Source organism: Fusarium oxysporum, chromosome 1 (assembly GCF_000149955.1).
Source record: "Fusarium oxysporum f. sp. lycopersici 4287 chromosome 1, whole genome shotgun sequence".
NCBI lineage: Eukaryota > Fungi > Ascomycota > Sordariomycetes > Hypocreales > Nectriaceae > Fusarium > Fusarium oxysporum.
Genome location: NC_030986.1, coordinates 6,302,735 through 6,320,976, shown reverse-complemented (window position 1 = coordinate 6,320,976; position 18,242 = coordinate 6,302,735). Strand labels below are relative to the sequence as shown.

At 48.9% G+C, this 18,242-nt stretch overlaps 5 protein-coding genes across 5 annotated transcripts; 2 read left to right on the top strand and 3 right to left on the bottom strand.

Moving 5' to 3' along the window:
• On the top strand, nt 1-2,387 carry FOXG_15070 (uncharacterized protein; the record flags this gene model as incomplete). Its single annotated transcript, XM_018395143.1, has 1 exon — nt 1-2,387. The coding sequence occupies exon 1, from the start codon at nt 192-194 to the stop codon at nt 2,385-2,387; it is 2,196 nt and encodes a 731-aa protein (XP_018255613.1). The 5' UTR covers nt 1-191.
• Nucleotides 2,388-10,503: 8,116 nt separating this feature from the next.
• FOXG_15068 (uncharacterized protein) lies at nt 10,504-10,713 on the top strand (the record flags this gene model as incomplete). Its single annotated transcript, XM_018395142.1, has 1 exon — nt 10,504-10,713. The coding sequence occupies one exon, from the start codon at nt 10,504-10,506 to the stop codon at nt 10,711-10,713; it is 210 nt and encodes a 69-aa protein (XP_018255612.1).
• Nucleotides 10,714-11,565: 852 nt separating this feature from the next.
• On the bottom strand, nt 11,566-11,706 carry FOXG_21971 (uncharacterized protein; the record flags this gene model as incomplete). Its single annotated transcript, XM_018402351.1, has 1 exon — nt 11,566-11,706. One exon carries the CDS (start codon nt 11,704-11,706, stop codon nt 11,566-11,568), a length of 141 nt encoding a protein of 46 aa, XP_018255611.1.
• Nucleotides 11,707-13,056: 1,350 nt separating this feature from the next.
• Nucleotides 13,057-16,100, bottom strand: FOXG_15067 (uncharacterized protein). The gene is made up of 3 exons (XM_018395141.1): nt 16,003-16,100; nt 14,816-15,941; nt 13,057-14,768 (listed from the first exon to the last, which is right to left on the bottom strand). The coding sequence occupies exons 2-3, from the start codon at nt 15,939-15,941 to the stop codon at nt 13,150-13,152; spliced, it is 2,745 nt and encodes a 914-aa protein (XP_018255610.1). The 5' UTR covers nt 16,003-16,100; the 3' UTR covers nt 13,057-13,149.
• A 601-nt stretch (nt 16,101-16,701) lies between these two features.
• FOXG_15066 (uncharacterized protein) lies at nt 16,702-17,845 on the bottom strand (the record flags this gene model as incomplete). Its single annotated transcript, XM_018395140.1, has 7 exons — nt 16,702-17,021; nt 17,077-17,180; nt 17,249-17,424; nt 17,493-17,528; nt 17,589-17,594; nt 17,646-17,687; nt 17,756-17,845. 7 exons carry the CDS (start codon nt 17,843-17,845, stop codon nt 16,702-16,704), a joined length of 774 nt encoding a protein of 257 aa, XP_018255609.1.
• Nucleotides 17,846-18,242: the final 397 nt, after the last annotated feature.

The following is an 18,242-nucleotide window of genomic DNA, read 5'->3' as shown; positions in this document are numbered from 1 at the left end:
CCACGTCTGTGCGGGTGCCAACTGCCGCAGACAGAAGCGTCACCTGCTGTGAAGCCCAACACGTCGTGCGCACAACGGAACAATTAGGCAGCAATAAAGCAGTGACAATGTTCGCGACAATATCCTCATGAACGACCCTAGCTAGCCAGTGACGAAATCGACAACTAACAAGCCTTAAACCTGTGCTTATCATGACGGATATCGAGGCACTTGCTACAGATAACGATATCAGTAGGGAAGATATCCCTCATCTTTTCTCAAAGCTTGCAATCGGCGCATATGAAAGATATATGCAAACAGGAAGCAGAGATGATATCAGCAAAGCCATAGACTCGGCTAAACAGGGTATAGATCTAGCAAACGACAGGAACCCATGGCTTACGCAATGGCTGAATAACCTCGGAGTCTTTCTTGAGACGCGGTACGAACGGACAGGGGAGATGAAGGACCTGGAAGAGGCGATCAAGGTAGTACGACAAGCTGTAGAATCAACGCCTAACGGCCATCCAGACCTCGCAGCTATGTTGAGTAACCTTGGAAACGAGGTTGAGACGCGGTACGAACGGACAGGAGAGATGAAGGATCTGGAAGAGGCGATCCAGATAGCAAGACGAGCTGTAGAATCGACGCCTAACGACCATCCAGGCCTGGCAACCTGGTTGAACAACCTCGGAGTCTTACTTGCGAACCGGTATGAACGGACGGAAGGGATGAGGGACCTGGAAGAGGCGATCCAGACAGCAAGGCGAGCTATAGAATGGACGCCTAACGACCATCCAGACCTGGCCGCCAGATTGAATAACCTCGCAAACATGCTTGGTCGACGGTATGAACGGATGGGAGAGATGAAAGACCTCGAAGACTCAATTGAGACAGCACGACGAGCTGTAGAATCGACGCCTGACCACCATCCAAACCTGGCAGCCTGGTTGAGTAACCTTGGAAACAAGCTTGAGAGCCGGTCTGAACGGACGAGAGAGATGAAGGACCTGGAAGAGGCGATCCAGGCAGCAAGGCGAGCTGTAGAGGCAACGCCTGATGGCTGTCCAGACCAGGCAGCCATGTCGAATAACCTTGGAATCAAGCTTATTCGGCGGTATGAGCGGACAGAAGAGATGAAGGATCTGGAAGAGGCAATCGAGACAGGGAGACGGGCTGTAGATTCGACGCCTGACTACCATCCAAACCTGGCAGCCTGGTTGAATAACGTCGGAAGATTCTTTGAGAGGCTGTATGAACAGACGGGAAAAATGAGGGACCTGGGAGAGGCGTCAGCCTATCTCCTCCAGGCTTGGTCCTGTTTGCATGCTGTGCCATTCCATCGTGTCACGGCTGCCGCTAAATGTCTGGAATTACTCGCTATACAGAACAGAGTCGACCAAGGCATCAATCTTGGGAGGAAGATACTCGATCTTCTTCCTTCAGTCCATACACGAACTCTTGATCGCAATGATCAGCAGTTCGTTATTTCAACGTTCGCAGGCGTCGCTTCCGATCTATGTGCCTTCCTCTTATCAACAAATCGATTAACTGAGGCTCTTGAATGTCTCGAGCAAGGCCGCGCTATCATTTTAAGTCAACTACTAGATGATCGCAGCGATCTTTCTTCACTTCGTCATGATCACCTTCAGCTAGCCAATCGATATCAGAGTCTCGTGGACGAAGTGAATGCTCCGACCCGCCAGACCACTCCCGGTGTGGTTGAAGCCTTGTTACGAAAGCGGCGGCAAGAAGCTGCAGCCGAGCTAGATATGTGCTTGAAGGAAATCAGATGTGTCCCCGGCCATGAGCGGTTTATGCTTGGACAGACCGTTACTGAGATGCAGGAGTGTATCACTGAGGGCAGCATTGTGGTTATTAATATCACCAACTTCCGAAGCGATGCCATTATCATCTCCAACAATTCACTGAGAACAATCGTACTTCCCGAGTTATCCGCATCCAAAGCGAGGTTGTGGGTAAGTAAAGATTGGTCGACAAAAAAGAGGTCTGACCAGCGAGGGGAAAACGATCAGTTTTTAGACTACCTTTCTTGGCTTTGGTATGCCTGTGTCAAGCACATCGTCGCCGAGGTCTCCGCTTCAAAGACACATCCAAGTGAAGGCCTTCCACGAGTATGGTGGATAGGCTCCGGTCTGGCGAGCTCGATGCTCTTCCACGCTGCAGGGGTACATACAAGAGGATCAACGGAGAACGCCTATTGCAGGCTGATATCTTCCTACACACCATCGATCAAGGAACTTGCCTATGCACAGAATCAGGCGAAGCGCGCCCAGGAAGTCTTGATGGCACAAGATACAAACACAATGCTTATTGCAGCCATGCCAACATCACCAAAAGGACCAGGCGACGAGAAAGCGCCGAAAGAGCTTCCTAGAGTAGAATAAGAGATGCGGAAGATTCTTATATTAACTCGCTCTCATATGCGTACGACAGTTTATACACACCCCAGCACAGATCAAGTCTTAGAGGCCCTCAAAACCTGCCGTATCGCACACTTCGCATGCCACGGAACATCAGTCTATTCAGACCCTTCCAACAGTGGTCTGATTTTGCAGAAGAGTACCGGAATTGACGAGCACTTGGTACAAGAACCGGCTCACAGTCCAACGGGTTTCGGACCTACGGCTTAGATACGCGCAGATGGCGTACCTCTCGGCGTGCTCTACAGCGGAGAATAAGGCGGCGAGATTATCGGATGAAGTGATACACGTCGTGAGCGGGTTCCAGGTGGCAGGGTTCCCTCATGTTGTAGGGTGCCTGTGGCCCGCCGGGGATTCGGAGCGTGTAGAGGTATCGAAGCGGTTCTACTCTTTGGTATTGCAGCGGAACCAGTCGGTTACCAACAACAAGGTGGCATCGACGCTGCAGGAGGCGGTGATGGCCGTACGTGCAGAGAATCTCAGTATGCCACTGAACTGGGCACAGTTTGTGCATTATGGGGTATAAATCGACTTTCACGTGTACCATCCACAACCCCTCTTTCGCCAGGCAAAATAAAATAAAAAAGCTCCACCAAACCTCACCAACTTCACTTACACAGAATTTGACCAAATTGACAGAAATGCGTAAAATTATTCATTTAATGAGTCATAAGTAGATTTATCTATTGTACTCTGGCTTTTTCACCATCCGCCGCGACCGCCTGGTGGGTTGGTGCGGTATGTTTTCCTCTCTGACTTCGATGACAGAGCCAGCTTCCGATCCTGACTCTTGCTCGCTTAAAGAGACAAATTTCACCCTGATAGGCATATAACGAGTCGCCCCTTCTGGTATGGACTCTTTACCAGCTAGAGTCTCTCCAAGAGTCATGAAACGTTTATTAGGATTCGGCACCGCCTTCCTCTTCTTCCCTCTTTTCAGCCGAGCCAATTCTTCCTCTAAGCTGGTAATCCTCTGCGTATGCGCCGCTACTGTCTGCTGTTAGGCCTCAAAGCCCTTGGCTATTACGTTATACCATTTCCGTGTCTTTGGTGTTTTGTTCAGCCCAAGATCTCGAATTTGACGGCTCGTCTGTGGTATATCGTCCGAGTCAAGGCACGGCCTGGGTTAGGGAGTCGCTCTTGGGCTGCCATTTGGCCTATCTTGTTGGATTTCAGGGTGTCGCAGCCTTTGGAACGCGAGATTGGCCGGTTTCCAGTGACCCTCCAGCCAGAAAGTATGTTCTTCTTGGTCATTCCAGCTCGGTGAGCCTTGGCATAGGCCCTGATGGAATTGACCTTGTCCATCGGAGTGGAATCAGTCAACGAGGAGAACCTTTCCAACTCTCGTCGATATGCAGCCTTCGAGGCATTGAATACTCCATTGTCCAGTAGTTGGAGTCCATGAGAGCAGTGTGCTGGCAGATAACAGCAATAAACGTTGTTCAGAAAGCACGTGGCCATCTATTCATCCTTCCATCACTCAGCATTGATCTTGAGGTGGAGAAAGGGAAGAACCTACTGTTGCATGGCTTCCATGACCATCTAAAATGATTAGTCTCGCGTCTGAGTTGTCAGCAGGCGTGATCTGGGGCAGATAGACTCTCTCGAGCCATTCAATGCTAATATGGTCGTCAGTCCACCCATTAGGCAATATTATATAATACCAGTCTGCTATCTGCTTAAACTCCTCAAGAAACCACTATTTCTGCAGTTGCTTCCCCTTATATATTATGCCAGGGACTAAAGCGCGGCTATCAGCTGTGATAGCTTCAATAAATGAAGTCCAATTTCGAGTTTGTGGTCCTTTGAGAAAGGCCTTGCGCTTCGGGTCCGCGCTTCGAACAACCAGGCTATCTAGTCCTGAATGAAGAGGATTAATCGTTCAAAGCTCAAGCACTGACAAGGAATAGAGGTAAGCGCTTGCCGAAACCAGTCATAATACCCCCTTCATCAACATTAACAGTATTTTCAGGCTTGATCCAACTATACTGGCCCTCCCAGATATTAAAGTACCAATAAACCGCTTTAGGCGTGAAAGAGTTGAATCTCTTGGCTTCTTGACGTCTACCCATCTTGGTCTTTAGGTCTGCGCGGCGATTGATAAACTTGATCACCAAGTTACGTCCTAAGTCGGGATGTTCGCCCTGCTGTCTCAGCAGGCCCATGACGCAAGCGCGGATCTAACTGTGGGACGGAGTATAGCCTAAAGACTCCTGACAGAGTCTCCAGAAAGTGAGCCTATCCTCTTGGCTCTTAGACAAACGTCAATAAGGGTGGACCTGCTCTTTCACGGCCCCGCAGCCGTTAAGTCTGTCGATTAGAGTGCTCCGAGGCACCCCGAGGCACTCCGCGTCTCTGAGCGGCTTGAGGAGGTGAAAAACCATTATCAGTAACATCCAATATGGCCCCTGCCATATCTTCCTCTATATATTCCCATTAAAGTCTTGACCTAGGCATTTTCATATTGTTGTCACAGAATAAGGCTAAAAAATACAGAAAAGAGCGGTAAAGAACTTGATGATTGAACTAACACTATTTCTATAGCACGGTATGCATACATCGCGTACCCCTCACAGCCTTAGAGGGCTACAATCGTTAACTCCAATCATTTCTATAATTAGTAGAGACATTGTCCTCTAAGTTGCTATATATTTTGGCCAATTTTGGTGTAAGTGAAGCCGATGAGTTTTAGTGGAGCTTTTTTTTTATTTTGCTTGCCGAAAGAGGGGTTATGCCGAAAGAGGGGTTATGCCGAAAGAGGGGTTGTGGATGGTACTACATTCCCTCGACACTCTTCGAGGTTATTCGACATCAGATGAGCCCAGAAGACGTCATTACACTGCTCAGCTTTCTAAATCTACCAAACAGGAACAGTTTATTTGCTCGGATACGCACAAAGCATATCCAAGCGGAGTATCCCGTTGACATCGTGGACATGACACACCACCTCGACAAGAATCGCCTTGGCAAGATGATTGAAGACTTCAAATCTTTGAATGTGGAAGTGCCATCACATGAAAGTGAGAGTGAACCTGGAAACGATCAACCTGAAGTATAGCCGACCGTTCGTCGCCATTTGCCCTGCTCGGCGTGAAGTTTGCGCAAATGTTTGTCTGGACAATATGGAACTGCGTCGCGATAAGTATCACCATTACACCGCTTGCAAAGTCGGTCGCCGAGGCTGTAGCTGCAGTACTAATCAGCCCCGGCATGCGCATCATGATTATTCGCATACAAAATCACCGAAAAAGAGTGTTGACAAGTTTACTAGCCGTCTCTAAACTAGTTATGTTTAGCAGGACCTCGCTTGGAAAGAGGCACTCGAGCCGCTCGACGGGATTCAGGAAGTTCTTAGTGGCTCACAAATTCTTGGGACGCGACCATGCTTAAGTGCGTTGGAAGTGGATCGTGAGGAGGATAATAATAATGACCTGGTGTTTACGTGATTGTTGGAAATGACCTAAACTAACCTACCAAGTTGATAGAGCCTTGGTCATAGGACCGATATTATAAGAGAGCGCTAGAGCCAATGCACGATCACGAGCGAGGCAGGTGGTCTCAAGTGGTAGAAGGGGCCTCATTAGTTACGTTTTCGATTGTATATTCACTTTAACTTCCGAAATTTAAGCTGTCATGACTCGTGCTGTTACCGACTATTTAGGTATTCTCGTCTGTGACCAAAACCGTGTTAATCCGCCGCCGCCGCCATCCAACTCATCCCCATTTCGCACATTCGATTTGACATGGACCTGTGGGAAACGATGTTGCTCGCTCATCTGACAGGTTTCTGGAGGATCCCTTCACAGTGGTCGTCAAAGTGGAGGTTGAAGTGCCTCACGCTGTGCATAAACTTCTCTGTCATGTCAAGCTTTCGGTCACGGCCAAAGAGAGTCTCGACGAATTCGACACCAGCATTCTCGCCAAGGCCAGCTTGGCTCCGCTTAGCAACCTTAAGCATGGGTGCTTCACAGATTTTGAGAAGGGAGCGGAGCTTCTCGGTAAGGCAGCAACCGGCCTCGATGAACTTCTCAACACGGTCACGGTCGGCGGCACTGTAAATGTGGCCCACTATTTTCTTTGCTCGCTTCACTTTATCGGCAAGTTGGATGAGGAGGAGCCACATATCACCGGCCATATCAGAAATAGGAGCGCTAGGACCATGACAATACGTGGTCCAGTCATAAATCCACTTCCCGAGATTGTTGGCATCAAAGACGCTGCCTAGGAGTAAGATAGGTTCCTCGCTAGGCTCCCAGTGCTTGAGCGAGTATCCGGAGGGGATGCGATGCTTGCAAGCATCGGCATCAGTGGCCTTAGGTGTATGGGATGAGGATAGGTGTCTACTATGGTAAGATTCAACGGAGCGTATATTCTGAATTTGAGTTCGAGAAATACCATCGATTCGATGGTTGTCATTGCCAAAGCTCTTGTAAGGCAGATGTTGAAATGAGTCGTATATGGAAGGTATCTGCTTTTTAGAGATAGACTTATTGCTGACGGTGAACGCAGCATCATGCAGATTCACGTTCTGGCCCCTACACTGTCCTCCGCCATTGTTGAATAATTGGCAATCAGTAGCGAATCGGGTACCAGTGCCTCTTCCATATGTGCCGGAATTCGAGCCATAGATGGATGCGACATGATATCCATGGCTGTTGTAACGAGGGGAGCCCGTAGCAGGCATGCAGAGTTCGTAGTCGTAAATTCTCATCTTGTTGACATAAGGATATGTTGTGGCAATCGACAACAGTTCTACCCTTAGGTACGTATAGTCGCAACGACTTAGTCAAGTTGAGAAGAACAGGAGGAAGATGAAGAGGAGTGTGGTATTGACAGAAAACTTATTACAACGTCTTGCGGATTAACCAACGCAAGCCACCATCTGGTTACAACATACTAAAAATAAGAAACTCGACGTCGAGTAATTCGAGAGTTCAGAACATAGGATTAGGTCGAGGAGTGACGAGAATATAGTTGACTGAGGCCACCAAACCGAAGTCAACTATTTGCCAAGTCTCGAGACAAGGGGCGACAATTGATGTGGCAGATTCTGCTCGGAGTCTGAAACCAGAGGAATATTGAGCCAGAAGCTAAAAACGAGGCGCTATGCCGCTCGTAAGCATGCAAAATTGTTGGGGTATCGTGTTTTCACTACTGTGCTCGATAGCGGTAGCAGATATGTGAATGGTAAATAGAGGGTACGCGATGCACAGAAACTGGCTGCTCGGCTCATCATTGGCGTGTGAGTTAGGGGGGTTGGTGGGGTGGGCGGCGCGCGGGCTTGTGAGTGAAACCAATACTGGGGTCAAGTCAACCGACTGAACCTTAACAAAATATCTCCGGCTCGTGCCGGTCCTGAAACCTCATGCCATGCCTCGTTCCGTCTCATCAACGTCCCGTTCTTGCTACCCTATGTCTATGTCGTCACGCCCAGAACAAAGTCCTGAAGGGGAAGCGGGATCAGGCCCGGGCATCCAGAATAAGCTTTTGCAAATGCTTAGGATGCAGACGAGGCACACCGAGTTGACCGGATACGGCATCAAACATGAATGGTGGTCACAGCGAACCGTGGAGGTTATTGATTATCTGCAGACATCTATTCGGTGCCATGACGTCGAGTGTACGTATTTTTCGTCTTAACAGAATAAAGCACGAAGCCATAAGGCCAGACTTGCACTGCCCCTCCCCGGCGGCGATGTAATCATTGTCTTGTCACCATGCCATTCCCGACTTCGGCTCTTTCCCACCATCGCCCGCTTTGACCCTTACTTCTGAATCCAGGCCCACCCCAAGCATAAGCCCATGCCCCCCGCCTCCCCGGGGTTCTGAGCTGAACCAGGGATTATGGCGGTTGAGAGCCGCAGTACAGACAGTTGATCTGTAGCATTTTTTTGCCATACTTTGACTCCATTTCTAAATGGCATCGTGCAGCGTCGTGCTGAAGGCTTCGGTATGATAGAAAGCCACCTTGATGTTCGACGTAACTATGATCTCCCATGATCAAATGATAAGTAATGCCCATAGATGACCTCATCCATGGCCGTTAGTCTCATGGTCGATCAGGTTATAGAGCATTCACAACCCCCTCCTGTCCCCTGGCTCCAATGCAGCCGTCAGGGTTAGCCCAACAGCATATCACTATCGAGATCCTCCCGCCGTAACTGAACACAGCAATGGGTGACTGCCAAAACTGCCGTGCTCCCGAATGAGACCTGGCACCGTTATAAGATGGTAGTAGATGCCCTATCCTGGATTAGAGTTTAGGACGCAGGGGAGGGGGAGATGGGTGAAACCTAACGCTCGGACATTCTTTTTGGTCCCGTCCCCACCCAATTTTTCCCAACGCCCATTTGGGCTTATTTCGAGGACCTGGAGTCTGGAGACTAAAACGATGACCAAACGACAAATTTTACCCAACCATTCCAGGTCTACAGTACTAGATGAATACTGCTTCCCCAATGTTGCTAACTAAACATGAGCAAGGGTGCACGGAACTTTCGCAACAAGGCGTCACCCATACGACTTTGCAACGACATGATATGGCAATGGCGAACTTTCTGAAACCAGCGCCTACCACAGCAAATAGCTGGACGTTTGAGATTGGTTCAGCATCCTGGTTTGGTTGATCAGAAAATGTTCGCTACCACCTTGCAGACACAAAATTACACTGCAGTCGGCTTCACGAGGCAAAATCATTCAGCCGTTCTTGACCCAACATGCACGTTTAGCGTAAATAGCCACCCGCTAATTGAACGCAAGAATTGCCTAATTGATACAGCCAAGCCGATCGCACACGCGATAGCATGAGCTAGCGAATTTTGCTATCGCAATGACCTCGGTTCTAGCTGTTGGTTTGTTAGTTAAGTTATGGATAATATTTTATCCCTGGAGGCGTTTGTGTTTGAAGGCTGTGTTAGGAAGATACAATCCCCTGGCCCCTGTGGATACTTGGTCTCATTCTTTCTGATCCTTTTACACCTTTCCTCCTCGTTCTGTTGGAGAATCAACATACGACTAAGCAATCTTTGATCGACCGCATCTTCCCTAAGATGACTAGCCCCTGCGCGAATTACTATGTAAGCTTCCATTCCTGACTCGAAGTCTAGATGATTGATCGCGAACAGGGCCCTATCAAGTGCCGCAATAATGTCCTAATATTTGGTGGCTGGTGTGATTTCTGTCTGGTGTGGTCTTCCCAGGCGCAATCGAGTCGTTCCGACGCTGACCCTGAACATGGCACTAGACTGCAGGTACAGAGATTCCTACGAATAATTTGCTCCCTCACACTTCGACTCCATCCAACGAATATGTAAGCACTATGAATGAGAACGGACGGAAGAATAAGGCGGCTGCTAGTAAAGAGGGTGTGGCATACTGGAAGAGAGCCTATGCTGCTCCTTAGTCCGTTCAGAAACTTGCATATCTGGATGAATCGGGGATTCTGGGACAACAATGATCAGCGCTGCCTTCAAATCGAACAAATCAAATCCGGGGCCATATTTGAGATATTTGGTAACCCTGAACGCCGGATTTGTTGTTTGAAAGATTTATTCAAATTTTTCAAATCTTTCAAATCCCAGCATCTATGCTCTCCATGCTACTATGTCCAATCTTCCACTAGACCTCGTTCCCCCACTTCAGGGCTGCCGTCAGATCAGATTAACAATCAGATATATCAATCAGATCAATCAATTCAAATCAGATATAGAACTTTGTGAGATCAATCAACTCAGATACAGGCGTCTATCCATCTGATATATCTGATATTTCTTGCACAGCGAGCGGCCACCCTAGAACTGCCGGATCATCCATTTGTTCCGGCTCCGCAGAGGGAGGCTCTTTCTAAGAAATATAGGAGTCACAGGGGTCAGCCGAGCTGATTGGCCCTGGACCTTTGCTCGCCTGGGTCTTGGTTAGAGGCAAATCTAAGGGCAGATTACCCCCTTTTCCTACCTCTCGCTCTAGTTCAGCATAGCCTTAGCCAGACAAACAAATCCACACCTGGATCGTCAGAAACGTATTTTGGCTGTTCAATTTCAAGCCATCCACATCTGCTGCTAATCATGGCCTATGGCATATAATGTCCGAGACCGCTTTGAAAGGCAGCCTTGCCAGCAGCCCGTCGCTATGGCCGCCACCTATGTTTCCCCATCTTGGGTCGAGACCCAAGAGCATCGTCAAGCAGTATGATGCAGCTTTAGCTTTGGCCTCGACTGCCGATTGTTCTGTTGACGACCTTTACAAAATTACCTGGGGCCAACGACGTTTCGTCATTGCAAGCCTCAGATAGGAAACCATGGCTGGTGCCTGGCAGAATTGAAGAGAGACAATACATCTAGCGGAGATATCTGGTGTTGCCGGCTCTGTGAGATAAAGGCGCGCCGCGGTTTTTTAATGCTCAGTCGACATCCTCGGCACAGGCTCACCATTACAAGTCGGCGTTCCTTTCCATTTCCAGGCTATCGCTAACGGTTTCAGATCACACAGGATCACCGAAACCTTTGAACCGCGCTCACCTGGCGATTCGTCGGTTCTCGATCTTCAAAAAAGCGCATCCAAGAAACGGCCAGCCCCTTCTTCCCTAGTTCTTCCCCGAGTGAAGATGACACGGATCAGAGGACTCTCAGTTGGCTATATTGCTGACTCCAATCTCTCCTTTACTACCTTCGGGAGTACCTACGTACAGGAGCTGTTTCGTCAGTTGGACTCTGATCTTCATATCCAGGTACCCTGGGGTCGAACTACAGCGAAGAACTAGAGGACATACTCTCTTTGAAGAAAGTGGCCGCCAAGGAGGAACTTGACGAGGCTGTAATACAGATACATATCAGCTTCGACCTCTGGACCTCTCCGAACAGACTAGTTTTCATTTCGATCTTTGGTCATTTTATTGATCGGCGCAACTTATACCAAAGCCGGCTACTTGCTTTCAGGAGGTAGATCGGGTCTCACGCTGGCGAGAATATCGCGTACACTGTAAGAAATGTCGTCCGCGATTGGGGGATCGATCGTAAGCTTGGAGTGTCGATCTGTGATAATGCAGCCAGCAACGACGTTTGCTTGCGAACCCTCCACAACTCTCGATGCCTCGGTAACTCGGGTGGATACGGAGGCACGAAGGATGCGATGTTTCGGGCATATTTTAAACCTTGTTGCCTAAGCTTTCCTCTATGGCGGCGATGCAGCTTCTTTCGAACTTCAATCTGAGGCTTATGGCATGTTGGAGCGGGTCGAGGAAGACCTTGAACATTGGCGAGCCAAGGGCCCAGTTGGGAAGCTTCATAATATCGTCAAGTTCATCCGGGCCTCTCTGCAGCGCACTGAAGCATTCAAAGCACATGCTAAGGAGCAGGAAGAGGCAGACATTTATAAGCTTGCGGAAGAGCCAGTATGTGGTCTATTGACGCGTTTGCAGAAACTGCGTTCCGACGGGGGAGTTTAATTTCGCGTCGCGAATGACTAATCTTCTTCGACAATAGCATTCTGTATTTAGCGTGGAGATAGATCTCAATCCCCCTAGCTCAGCACGTCCTGTGCCCCAGTAGGGGACGTTTCGGGGCCGTATTACTCCTAATTTTGCAACGTGTAATGGCCGCCGCCGTCAAACTGCTTTTGGCTGCTTTCAGTAAATTTACATTGATAGCTTACTAACTCTGAACCTGCACCACACTGTAATCTTAAACAGTCTCGACTTAACAGACCATGCTTCAGCTGTTGGGATAAGTTAAGATCGTCAGCTCATATAATGTCGCAGGGTAGGCATTAGTAATCTAGCTATATGCTTTAAGTAACTCTGCGGGATGGAATACCCCGCACAAGAGAAAACTTAGAACAATCAATCAACACATTTACTGCTGCTCATCATATTCACTCTAACCCTTTAAGCACGCTCAGTGCGACACTTAGTTATCTTCGCGGAGCGGGCCGATCTGCCTAACAACAACTTAATTCTAATATGGTTTGCGGGGTCAAGCGTGTCACCTTACAATTGAGGAAATATACGACAGCCAATGATTACCCATTCGCTTCCCCTCACTGCCATGCCGCAATTGTCCTCTCGCATCACTGAGTGACTCGCCGAGCCGCTTTTGAGTTGCTTGCCTGCACTTGCCAGTCTGTCACAAGTGCCACTGAACGCCTGATAGCCCTGTGCTTCCATCGCTGCGTGGTCAGCTGCCCGCCATTAAGCCCTGCGTTGTCAGTCTATGCTGAGGGGCTTTTATGGCTGCAGCCGGTCAAGCAAGCCGTTTTGGGGGGTTTGACAAAACCGAAAACGGCCATGGACCAAGGTTGTTTTCTCTTTCCTCGAACAAGGAATAAACTCTGTCATCCGTAGCTTATCTGCGCTAGCCAATTTGGGGAATCGTCACGCTCTCTAAAAACTGTACTAATCCATAAGGGGAAATCGTCACGGTCGAGCGGTGACGGCATTGTTTCTTGAGTTTAACAAGCAGCTACAACAAGAATAAACCTAATCATTAAAAAAAAATATCTTAATACTTTCCAATGGCTAAGTTTCCGGAAAGAGCTATATAAGATAAGAAATCTTAGTTGTGGTGTTGAAAACCTAAGTGCTGATTCCCTCCTGGATTGAGCCAATGAGAGGTGGTGAATTTCCACTTTTACTGAAGATGGGACGGACAATAGGGATGTAGTCGATAGGTGTGTATTCCAGGATAAAGTCCAAATGCATGACGAACAGATCGTAAATCCACTGAGCAAGCCCTCAAGCCATTGAGTTGGTTGAGGCATTTAAAATTCCATAGCAATACTGAAGTAGTTCCTCTGACACCAGTCGGTCTGGGTGATTCTGCGCCAATGTCGTCTCTCTAACCACAACTACATGCTTTAGCAGTTTTACTGCCTCTTCGACCTGTCCGTTGGCTTTGTATGCTCTTGCGAGCTCGTGCTGCGATGCCAGTCGTGAGGGGTGATTCTCCGCCAATGTCGTCTCTTCAACCGCAACCACATGCTCTAGCATCTCTACTGCCTCTGTCACACGTCCATCAACAAGCAAGCACCGGCCAGCCCAATAGCCTAATTCACATGGCTCTTCACTCCAGTCATCCTTAAAGGTGCTAAGCAGTTTGATTACATGGGGCAGGTATTGCCGCCACAGATCTCGGTTTTCCCAGTCATCCGTGGGAAACACCTCGTTCAGACGCGCTATCGCTGCCTGGCTTTGCTCTTGCTCTGAGTCGTTCTTCGCAACCCAAGACCTTGTTGCCAGGTGCACCAAACTATGCATGTCGAATGTCTCGCTAGATCCTCGTCTGTTCAGAAATCCATAACCGCATAACGTGCCGATCGCTCGAGTCAGTTGTTGCTGTGATTCACCCTTGGGCAGCATCGACTGAGGCACCGCCTTCGGTTCAACGCAAGCCAGAAACACCAGGATGCGCGAGGCAAGTTCGTCAGCCTTGCGGATCTGGTTAAACGAGATGAACCAGGTAGTGGCCACGGGATCTTGAGACTGCGCATATCTCGTGTCATCTTGGAACTCGGCGCTTAACAGTTCTATCCTGTCACGATCAGTGTTCTTAAAGAGGTATAGATACTCCATAAGAGTTATCTGGTTTTCGTTTAAGTATGCAGCTGCTTGCGTGATGGCTAGTGGAAGATATGTCAGCAACACCAGCAGATCGTTCACGACCTCCTCGTCACTTGGAGAGATCTCCTGGATCAATGCCTCCTTGAAGTATCTCCTTGCCTCATATCGGCTCATTGCGGGTACTTCGAGAATATGTCGCCCTGCGACCAATACTGCTAATTTTCGGTATCGTGTCGTGAACAGGATTCGTCCTTCGTCGTTTTGAGGAAGAGACTGGTAGATGCCATTCTCCACGCCCGTTGAACCCATGAGGGTTTGTGCGTCATCGGCATTGTCGACCACAAGAAGCCATTTGCCCGCACGTTTTGAGCTCAGGTACTGGCGCACCGATTCAGTCACATTGTCGCTATCGGCAGTTGGGATACCAAAAGCATCTGCGATCTGCATGCACGCTTGCTCGAAGCTGGCGTGGCTCAGCGCTGGCACCCAGAACACCGAGTAGTCCTGCTTGTTCTTCTTGACCCAGTAGGCGAGTTGCAGCGCAATCTGAGTCTTTCCAATACCCCCAACGCCAACGAGAGCGACTTTCTGCCGTCTTTCCTCAAAGAGTAGACCTTGCAGCTTCGCAAAGACATCATCTCGACCCACGAAGATGTCGTTTCGTGAAAACGGAACTAGAAAAGCGGGCTGCGTTTGATGCTCATTGAAAGCGCACGCAACTTGGCTCCGGTCGGAAGAATCTTGATTCTGTAACGAGAGGCTGCTCGCGGAATTTGCAGCTAGGCATGAATTCTCTTCGGCCGCAGTTAGTTACGATCGCGAGAGATGTGGGATAAAATACCTTCATCAAGGGAAGGAACCCAGAAGCTCAGAAAAGCCTTCGCACAAGCTGCCGCCGTTGCCGCGGCATATCGCTGCCAGACCTTACTTTTATGACTGTCGGCATAGTCGCATGCGCCTTTAATCACGATAGATGGGAATATGTCCCAAACCCCAGCGCCCTCCATTTCGAAACCAATGACGCCTTCTGTCGCTGCGATTCGGTCGCGATCTTTGCCAGACTTCATGACCGAGTCTCCGGAGGCCAACAAACCGATGTGGACAGCAGGCGTAGGACAGACCCCGGCAGTCTCTAAGCGGCTTCGCGACACGAGCTCACCGTTGCATCCGAGCTGTTTACATGACTTCTGGTCTTCTGTATGGAGGTAAGACGCCTCAAACAGCCGATCTTTTAGAGTACCAGGATACTCAGCACGAAGCTCTGGATCTTGACGAAGAACATTCAGGTAGTCTGCCATCTTCGCACTTAATTGTCGGCGATGTCGAAGTGTCCTTAGTTTTGCCAGGACTCCCCGTATCTGCTGATTCGGTCTGCCTAATGAGTCTAATAACGTATCTTTGCGGACAAAGCGGTCAGGCAGTTGCCGTCCAAAGTCATACTGGATGATGCCGTCACTGATGATGACATCTCCTAGCAAGATTTCGTCTTTGTCAGGGCTACGGGGGACAACGCCACAGACACCGACGACGAGAGCAAGCCTGATATTCGGAAAACTAGCTCGGCAGTTGGAGGCTACGACCGCCGCATTAACCTTACCCATCCCCGGCATATACGCGAGGACAACGTTATGGCGGCCGATCACGCCTGCGGAGTAGGCATTAGGGTCACCTGGATCTTTACCGAAAAGCGGACCGTCATCGTCCCAGTGATGATCGAACAAGGCTTCGATAGCATCAGCCTCAAGGGGTAAAGCGCAAATAATGGCTATCTCGAAGCCACGACGGTTGTTCGGACGGGGTGGTAGGGGTGGTAGAGGCGATGGCGTTGACATCGTAGAGGTGCGGCTCGATCGAACAATCGATGAAATCGGACGAACCTCGAGACCATCGTCTGGAAAATTATCGGCCTCAACGAGGCACCCCAAGAGAACCAGTGCCGAGAGTAGGTAAGAAAAAGGCAGAAACATCTGAAATTGATAAAGGTATTAGGTAATCGATTAAGCAAAATGTAATAATAGGCATTCAAACCTCTGAAACACAATGAACCCCTACGGCGTCGCTCACTGGTGGTGGATAGGACTATGAAGTTTGTCTCGTCGAGTATTGCTACACACCGTCGATCGTAGATTAGGAAGGGGAGACAAATCTGAGGCACTCAGGATTGAGCGGGGAAACGTCAAAACCAGCCCAGCCCTGCGATGCACATCCCTGCTCGTGACTTATTATGTGTCGCTGAAGAAGCTAAACCCCCGGAATATCTAACTGTCCGAGTGGCTCTAGGGTAAGCAAATGTTGGGACAATCATCGCCTTTGTTCCTGCTAACTCTTCGTGAGTTCGATAGACTAGATGATGATGTGTCGCAAGTAGCATTTTCGATTATCATATCCTCAAGTGTGAGGGCTATGAACAAGAATTGGACCTGGAGATTCCATAGGTGATACTTCAATATCGTAAATGGATTAGCTACGTGTTATAGGATTGTAAGTTCTAAGCCGAGAAAGTTCTTGACCTTGAGGCGCTAGCTAGTTTGATCCATAACCCAGCCTATTTTTAGCCCATTTTAGCCTTACTGGTATGACTTGGTATACCGGTAATACCATGATATTGAGATTTCTTTAAACCATACCAAGTCTTGGCGGTATTGACCATACCAATACCAATTCATACCACACCATTCCGATCACCGAGCTATCCCGAGCCTCAATGGTAGATTAGGCAAAACAGCATCACAACGCTGTGTCCATCATGTCTATGCTCCATTTCCACAACGTCTCCCTCAGCTCGTCATTCTTAGCGGCTTCTGAGAGCTTGGCCTCGGTGGCGTCCCAGCTATAACCATACCAAAACTTCTCCGACAGTGGACCAACGTCAAAATACCTGCCGCTCAACTTCCGTGACGCGATCTCGGGGTCGGTCGTGAGTAGGAGCGTGGTGCGGGCGCCGTCCAGGACGGGGATGCTGGTCATTCGCACGACCGACGACGTGAGGAAGGCGATCCAGGGTGGGATGGCGGCGGAATCAGTGGCGGCGGACGTACCTATAGTACCTGGAGTTTGGAGAAGTCAGCGATGGAGGAGATGGAGGGGTTGGAGGGTAATGACCTGGATTGAGGCAGTTGACGAATATGTTACCTTGTCCAGATTCCTGGAGGTGTTTGTGAAGAGCGAGGGTAAAGAGGATATTTGCGAGTTTTGAGCGGGCGTATCTAAGTTCTTTGTTAGTGTTAAAATCCTTGTCATATGTGGTTCAAGTTTTTGGCATTAACAGGAATACCTTTGCAAGCTTGCTTGCACATCCGCTATTGTCTGTAGGCTTGCCAGCCTTTCAACGCGCAGGTCCTTAAAATCAATGATGTCGCCTGGTACGGCTTTATACATTCGGTGAGCATGAGATGCGACAACGACGATCCTGGCGTCGCCAAAGCGTTTGGACGTTTCCTTGATGAGATCCTGCAGTTTGTCTTTGTGAGTGATATTTTTAATAACGGATGGAGCAAGGTTGCCCACCAGGCACCTACCAAGAGGTTGTAAATAAATACAAAGTGTCCGAGATGCTAAGGTTTGAAATGATTAGCCTCCACCCATCGAGATCGGCAATTTTCCACCACTCTTACGTTGGTCTAATATCGCGTTAGTCATAGGTCACACGTGCAGCAGCGTAGTAAACCTACACCAAACTGAATCTCCAACCCATCCATTGTCAGAGTCTGAGGCTATAGAGTGTTAGCAACAATGCCCATCAGAGCTATGACAGGAATGTCCTTTTCAATCTTGGCCCTACCATCACAGAGAGAGCGGCATTAGCAACCACGACGTCAAGCCTCGTCTCGAGCTTCTCAAACTGCTTCGCCGCGTGAATGCAGCTCTTCATGTCTGACAAGTCCAGTTTCAAAAACCTCAAAGACTCAGAATGACCGGGAACTGATAAGTCTTCTAACAACTGTTGAAATTTCTTCTTTGAGCGGGACGCCACGTATACTCGAGCATTACGTCGCAGAAGTTGGGTCACCGTTTCCTTGCCGATTCCAGTTGCGCCTCTGTAGCCGCACGGTCATTAGCCAGGTCCAATGCAGTTGATTCGTACTTGCCCTGTCACAATCATGACTTTTCCTGATAGATCAGGAATGTACACTTCTGGTGAAAATTGCTTCCTGAATGGCTCCATACTGAAAGCTCTTCACTGTTCTGGGTCAATCAGGCATCGCAACATAATTTTGAATTAACCAAGGCTTCCTCTTATACTGAAAGGTTAGGTATGCCAAAAGTAA

Excerpts from the sequence above, each read along its gene's own strand:
- FOXG_15067 (XM_018395141.1), bottom strand. The coding sequence starts at position 15,941 with ATGTTTCTGCCTTTTTCTTACCTACTCTCGGCACTGGTTCTCTTGGGG. Across the intron at positions 14,769-14,815 it reads GGTTCCTTCCCTTGATGAAG|AGAATTCATGCCTAGCTGCA; the intron begins GTATTTTATCCC and ends CTGCGGCCGAAG.